Raw genomic sequence first — 7711 nt, forward strand, 5'->3', positions numbered from 1 at the left:
TAGTTAAATACCATGTATATTTATGGTATAAATACATTTTTGTGAAAATACCATGCATATTTATGGTATAAATATGTTACATGAAAATACATCTCAGTTGAACAAATACCATGTATATTTCTGATATAAATATATTTTTAGTGAAAATACCATGTATATTTATCGTGTAGATATATTTTTGTAGTATATTTTTGTACACACACACACACACATACATACACACACACATATATATATATATATATATATATATATATATATATATATGTGTGTGTGTGTGTTTATGTGTATATATATACACAAATGCTGGATTATTTTATTTTTTCTGCAAAATATATCTTAGAAAAGGAAAGGACGAAAAAAAATTGAATGATTGTTTGAGTTATGGAAGATAATTATTCTGTCCAAACAAATAGGAAGAGGTTTGGTTTGGGATTGATCCTGCTTAATTCTAGGGATTTCTTTTGGAAGTTGTTAATATTTACTTGCTGTAAAATGAAAACTTAATAATGCTGCTAGGCTAATGGAATTATTTTTTAACAATTGCCTACTTATGTTTTTTTCCCTTAAGTAAAAGGTATTTTTTAAGAACCTTAAGTAAAAGGTAGGCTAAGATTTTAAGAACATCTTATGAAAGAATTGGATATAGTGACTAAACATCATCACTAAATATCAGCTTGGGCTGAGAATTTACAAACATAGGCCTGTGATGTAAAAGTCCATCATACTTATGCCTTATGGGCTAAGTATTTCACTTTGATAATTCCTTCCAAGTTTACCATTAAAAGTACGGGGTGCTCTCTCAGGACAGTAGGCCCAAATGGAGGTTGGTTTTAGAATCTTTTCCTTCCACTGTGTTCGGCGTAATGCATTTAACCATTTTTTTTTTTTTTTTTTGTGCGGAATGTCATGATTTCAAATTCAAAGTTGGCGAAGGGCAAAAAATTCGTCTATTTAATTTACCCTTCAAATTTAAAAATCAGCAAGAGGGCAATCCGCGCAAAAAAATGTGAAAGAATTGGATATAGTGACTAAACACCATCACTAAATATCAGCTTGGGCTGAGAATTTACAAACATAGGCCTGTGATGTAAAAGTCCATCAACCTAAGTATTTCAGCCCACCAACGGGGTGCTCTCTCACTGACAGTAGGCCCAAATGGAGGTTGGTTTTAGAATCTTTTCCTTCCACTGTGTTCGGCGTAATGCATTTAACCATGTTTTTTGTGCGGAATCCTTCCAAAGGGTTTAAATTTGGGGTTTAAATTCCGGCTAAGTAAAAAAAGGCAATTTCGCAAGGCAGAATTTTTTAGCAAAGTTAGGCCTATTCGGGCCCAATTTAGGCCTTAAGACAAAGTTTAGCAAAATTTCAACTAAATAAAAAAAAAAAAATATTTTGCCTTAATGCAAACCTCTACCTTAAGGTAAAGTTTGCAGTCAACTCTACCTTAAGGTAGAGTTTCAAACTTTGCCTTAAGGCAGAGTTTTGCAAACTCTAGCTTGCGATTTTTTTTTTTTAATTTTTGGCGGCGGGAGTTCGAACTCGAAATCAAGGGGTTCTAGCGAAGGGCAAAAATTAAAGACCACCAATTTGAGGGGGGGAAATTAAAGACCATCCCGACTAAGGGCAATCGTGCAAATTGCCCTTTGACCAACTAAATACTGTCAGGGCCGGCCTAAGGTTAAGGCAAATGAAGCCTTTGCCTTAGGTCCCCAAATATTTAGGGCCCTAAAATTACTACAAATATTAGGTATTATATTAATATATATATATATATATATAACACATAATTTATGTATTATTATTAATATTAATAATTTTTTTAGTTTGATTGAAGTAGTATAGATGAGTTGAGTAAATAACGGTAAAAAAATTCATTAAATTAAATTTTATATTAATAGTCCTTGTTGATTCTAATTTTTCTTTCTCTATGTACACTCATTTCTCTGTCACGTTTTTAATGATTTTACTTTCGATTTTTCTAAATTAGCTACTTAATTTTGTCATGTTTGATCCATGCATCAGAAATCAAGTACATTTGTCATATTTTTTAACAGAGAAATCACTAAAAGCAAGTGACGCAAAGTTAGAAACTCGATGGATAATGGACCTGTTTTTCTACCTTGCTACACTTAATTACCATGCTTTGCCTGCAGTAAAGTCCAGAATTGTGATGTGCGTGCTCTTACCGTTAGATAAAAAATTTGGGGGTTCTTTTGTGTCTCATTATAATTATATGAATTTTACGAAATAAGTTTAGGGCCCTTTTAATATATTTTCGCTTTAGGCCACCAATATCATTGAGCTGCCCCTGAATACCGTCAAATCTCTTTATAACGACGTCATTTGTCCAGATATTTTTTGGCTATTATAGCATAATAATGTTATAGAGACATGTAATATAAAATATTATAAAAGTCGATTCCAAAGAAAATTTGACCGTTTTAAGTGAAATGTTGTTATAGAGGGGTCTGACGGTTGTGATTAGCTTGCAGGGATGTTAGTTTGGAAGACAATTGTTCTATTAATCCTTTATAAATTTATTTTTAGTTTTATATTCTCTTAATTAAAGATTTTTATTTTGTTTGTCTGTACTCATAAGATATTTGAAGAACGCACGATCATTTCTTCTATAAAGGATCCAATTGACCCATTCTGACGGTTTTCTTTTTGGTAATTCAACAAATTTATCTAGTTAAACTAATTTTATTTTATTTAGAATATATATATTCTTTCATTGTAATTTGTTTATTTAATGATAGGCAATATATATATATATATTCTTTCATTGTAATTTGTTTATTTAATGATAAGAGCGATGTGGCACAATATTTTTTTTTTAAAAAAAGAGGCGCGTTTTTTAATTATATAAATGTCATATGCAAATATTATTGTTCTTTATTATGGAGAATTTCTTCCCTTTTGCCGTTGAAGGGCCGTCCGTGAATTTTTCTTCATATATAGATGTCTTAAACCCACCCCTACCACCCACCGCACCGAAAAATCCCCACACCCACCACCACCCATTTGCGATTCCACATTCACTCATTCCATGTAAATTTAGGGTCCTACCAAATATGTGCTCTCTTTCCACTAAGAAAATAGGAAAAGAAAGCAAGAGCTCACTCCTATTTAGATCCGTTTTGTGCCAATTTGTGAGGGCCGATATGTTTTTTGGAACAAAGTGATGAACAATAGCTGCCGAGATGCTCTTATTGTCACTAATGTCAAGTTTTCATACTCCTCCACGTATCCACCAACCTACACAAGCGTATGTAGAATTTCTGGTAAAATATTAAAGTTCATTAGAAACAATGGTGGTTATGCAATCAAGAAAGGGGGGTTTTGGGGGAGGGTGGGGGAGATGAGGAAGGAAAAAAATATAAAATTAAAATTAAAATTTTGGAAGAAATAGAGAGTGTGTACACTTTTTTTAATTTATACTTACTTATTATCTATATATACATATCTAGTATAAAATTCAACGCCTAAACCTGCACAATCTACGCCATTTAGCATTTAATCCTTTAACATCTCCCTAACCACCCCCCTTGCTCCCATTTAATTTACTATTATAAATTATTTTCAACGAAGGCCAAAAGCGTACGTATGCCTAAACCCGCACAAACGGAAGATCCTTTAAGCAAAGCTCGCTAGACTCTCGGTTCAATGACTAAGACCAAGCAAATACAGTGTGAAGTCCGTATCTATTTTGTTTCATATCGATCTGTTGTCTAAGTGAAGCAAGTGTTTGCTTGAAATTTCTTCCTTTCGTATGAAAACGACTTTACGAGCCATCAAAACAAAGTAAAAGCCTATCTCATCGATCTCAAGTTGGATGACAAGGCAAACCAACCCTTCGAAGAAGGAAACTATGACTAATTAGACCATTAGCGACCAAATGACAATAGAAAAGCAAGTAAGATAGAAGGAAGCAGAGTTAGTTCATCCGTAGCTATTTTTTTGCTCATTCCAGAGAACTCTACTAATTAGCTTTCACTGTCTGCCCGACCCCTATCTTTTGTCTCCAATCCCCACTAATGCACGAAATGAAAAAGAGAAAATATTAAAAGAAAACAGGGAAACTCTTTTCTTTTTAAATAATTGAGTGTTTAGTATTTACCTCTCCCTGTAAATACCAAGGATACCAAGCTGTCTTAACTGATAAATTTAACTTCTTTATAGCATATCTTGTATCTGTCACTGGCACTACAACATCTATGTCACCACTGCAAAGTATATTTACATTGCTCATTATGTTTTTCTTGAAAATGTATGATAAATTTACAAAACTAGGGAGGAATTGAAATTGTGTACATTTTCCCTCTTAAATACTTACCTATACAGCCAAATCCTTAATCCAGTCTTCATCAACTGATGCAAAAGTGGTAAGACAGTCAATGGTCTATCTTTCCAGTTGAGATTAAGAGTGCTACTGTTCTCAATAAAAAGGAAATTTATGATTAATGTTAGAATTATGCTTAGAAATGTAGACATTAGCAAAAGATAAGTTTTTTTTCCCACTAAATCAAGAGACTTATACTTGCAGCTTTCCCATGGATAAGGAAGATTTGTAACGTTTGCGTGCATAGCCTTTTGAACTTCTGGAATGTTAAAGTAGGACTGAATATAACTCGGTAGGCACGGATCAACGTCTGGTATCTATTCGAAAAAAAGAAAGACAAATACTGCCAGCAGTTAGTTAATTGAACATTATCTAATTTTTTTTCAAGACATTAAGGACTAAAGTAGATATATCACTACTTACTGAGGTACTTGAGGGTGATCCTTTGGGGCATAATGGCGCGTAGATGTTGTAGAGAAAGATATTTCCAATTTCTTTTTCGATTTGGTCCAAATACTCATTGCATTTCTTGGATGCAGACGATGGAGTAGAAAAATTACAGGTTGATATGATTTTGTTGTATAATTCATCTGAGATCAGTGCATGAGACCAGTAATACTCTGTTGTTCCTTTCATGTTGGCTTCAAAATCAACATAGGCATTGCCAATCTGAGATGAGAATTTCATCAAACAATAATATTGGTCTCTAATTAGAGGTAAAAATCACTACAAAGAGAAAAACCGAAACTAGAATCGGCTACGAACTTTGTAGCTAATAGCTCTTAGCTAACATAATTTTTTGATAATTCTTAAATAAGTAAGATTAGAGGTATTCATCAGATCAGAAACTTACAACGATTCCTTTCAAATTGATAGTACTAATAGTCTTGCTTGGGTTATTGTTGTGCATAAGTATAAGCTGAGCGAGTTGAGGGACGTAATGGCCCGCGTAGCTCTCTCCTGTAAGGTAAAAGTCCCTAGTTTTGTATTCTGGAAATTGTTCGAGCCAATTGACTAGAAAGGTATAAGAATCACGAGCTGTTGTTCTGTCTCCGCTAAAATAGTAGTCAGAACTTGTGTTTGTATATGAAAATCCAACACCGGCCGGCGATTCGAGAAAGATTATGTTGGCCTCTGATGAATGAAATGTCAAAACTCATTAGTTTATGTTATGAGAGTCATCAGACTTAAATTTGATATCTAAGTAACTCACCAAAAATCCATGAAAATTGATTCCTCTCTAGAGTACCATCTTTGTTAACTCTAAATGGCCCAAGTTCCCCAAATGCTCCTCCTCCGAGTGAGGAACAACCTGGCCCTGCTTGTAATCAAATGTTTTTAGATCATCAGGCACATAAATATAGCACAGGAGCATGTATGTTGTTTTAAGGGAAGAGGAATTATTTTATTCTATATGTTATCTTCATAATAGAGCTCTGATACCATTCTAATCCCGAGAAAATGTATCTAGAAGAGCTTGAGATTTTGAGCTCTCGTTTGACCGTAGATTTTTGGAGCATATTTTGAAGATTAGTTTTCAAATTTTGTTTGGCCATAAAATTTTGACAGATTTTGAAAACAAATCTTCAAATCTCAAATTCTGGTTCAAACCTGTTTTTTGGCCAAGATCTATGTTTTGGCCTTTTCAAAACTACCACAAATTTTTGTATTTTATAAAAAAGTCCAATATATTTATGACCCAACTAATTTTATCTACCATGTTCCTCCATTAAAGCCGTATCTACCATGTTTCCACAATTAAAGCAGTCTCTTCTGTAGAGTGAACGAGCTAAGCTATGCCCAAACAGTAAAAGAAGAAACCCTAGGGAAAAAAATTGCTCTGTCAACTGTAGAAATCCGTTGCAAAGATAAAAATAGAATTTTGTATTGTAATTTGAATTGTAGTAGCTAGTAAAGCGTATTATTAGCAGTTGTTGTTAAAATATCATGATCTGCATAATTTGGGATTAGCAAGTATGTATGGTTCGGTATTCTTGATAGTTTTTAAAACTTGTGGGTATAAGTAATGTTTCATATTTTCCAAAACAATAAGTGAAATATGTTGTGAAAAACTATCGCCAAACACATTTTCAAAACTTGAAAAACTTCACCCAAATCAAGTTTTTGCCATTTTTTTTTTTTTAAGTTTTTTTTAGGCTAGTAAGGTAAAACCTATATACACAATCATCAAATAAATCTTTGAAGGACACAATGGAACTTTCATCCTTGACTTCAAGTAGGTTAAATGAAATTCCTTTTTACTATATGAAATTTCTAAATGGTACTCTTTGTTATACTATGGGGTCATTCATAACCTTGTCATTAGCAAATCTCTCGTATTCCCCCCAACTCTAATGAAGCTTCAATATGAAGTATAACAGAGGGTGTTTTTAAACAATAGTCAAAAGTAGAGGAGTGAATTTGGACCTTTTTTGAAAAGTATATTGACATTGTGGAATCCACCTATCCACGTTGTACGGTTGTAGTGCCATTAAAGTCAAAGGACAAGTATAAGACAATTTGCCAACATCAAGGGTATGAATGACCCTAAAGTGTAACGGAGGTAAATCATGACATATATTTTTTTAAAAGGAAACTGACCTCCATTGAGCCATACGACAAGGGGCTTAGAAGCAGAGTCTAGAGGCGATTCGACGAAATAATAAAACAGAGCTCTTCCAGCACTTTGATCAACTGTAACATATCCTGAATACTGGTTAAAATCTACACCTTCAGGTTGACCAGGCAATTTTTCAATTTTGTCATTCTCTTTGGGTGAACTTTGAGGCCCAACATGCACCGGTGAAGTCCTGCCTGGATAATAAGTAGTAGTTTTTTCCAAATCATGCCTGAAGTAATGACCAATTGGCTTTAATTTTTTAGGTTTATAAGAATGCACTAAATTAGATAAAGCTAACAAGGTTAGGAAAAAGAAGTAGAAAAATGTTGTTTTAACCATTTTTAAGTTGTCTGAGAGGTGATAACAAGTATGATTATTCATGTGTCCCATTTAAATAAATGCCTAGGTCTATTGTGTCCGGCCAAAATAGTTAATGAATTCGGCATTGTTTTGTTTTGTTCTTGTTTTTTTGGAAATCTCTAAAGAAAATGTTGCCGAATCATATATATATACTGGGCTAATGACACTTGGAAGCCCTTGTTTAATACTCCCTTCCAATCAAGTTGGCTTTAATTTTCTGTTTTGTTCATGATGAACTCTCACAAGTTAGTTGATTATTCCCTAGGCATTTGATGCAATGGACGGCTCAAGATTCTGCTTTTTCGAAACAAGATTTTTCTACAGTTGGACCGTAACAATTATGTAATATTGTCAGCTTAGGACCTAAATTCGAGTTGAATATTCCC

The 7711-nt window shown here is 33.5% G+C and overlaps 1 protein-coding gene across 1 annotated transcript; it reads right to left on the reverse strand.

Moving 5' to 3' along the window:
• Positions 1-3132: 3132 nt before the first annotated feature.
• LOC132034799 (putative serine carboxypeptidase-like 23) lies at positions 3133-7304 on the reverse strand. Its single transcript, XM_059425155.1, has 7 exons — positions 6947-7304; positions 5559-5663; positions 5199-5479; positions 4769-5014; positions 4340-4662; positions 4124-4229; positions 3133-3261 (listed from the first exon to the last, which is right to left on the reverse strand). Exons 1-7 carry the CDS (start codon positions 7302-7304, stop codon positions 3133-3135), a joined length of 1548 nt encoding a protein of 515 aa, XP_059281138.1.
• Between the last annotated feature and the right edge of the window lie 407 nt (positions 7305-7711).

Source organism: Lycium ferocissimum, chromosome 10 (genome assembly GCF_029784015.1).
Source record: "Lycium ferocissimum isolate CSIRO_LF1 chromosome 10, AGI_CSIRO_Lferr_CH_V1, whole genome shotgun sequence".
NCBI classification, from domain to species: Eukaryota; Viridiplantae; Streptophyta; class Magnoliopsida; order Solanales; family Solanaceae; genus Lycium; species Lycium ferocissimum.

Excerpts from the sequence above, each read along its gene's own strand:
- LOC132034799 (XM_059425155.1), bottom strand. The coding sequence starts at position 7,304 with ATGGTTAAAACAACATTTTTCTACTTCTTTTTCCTAACCTTGTTAGCT. Across the intron at positions 5,480-5,558 it reads TCAATTTTCATGGATTTTTG|AGGCCAACATAATCTTTCTC; the intron begins GTGAGTTACTTA and ends TTCATTCATCAG. Across the intron at positions 4,663-4,768 it reads GATCACCCTCAAGTACCTCA|ATACCAGACGTTGATCCGTG; the intron begins GTAAGTAGTGAT and ends TTTTTCGAATAG.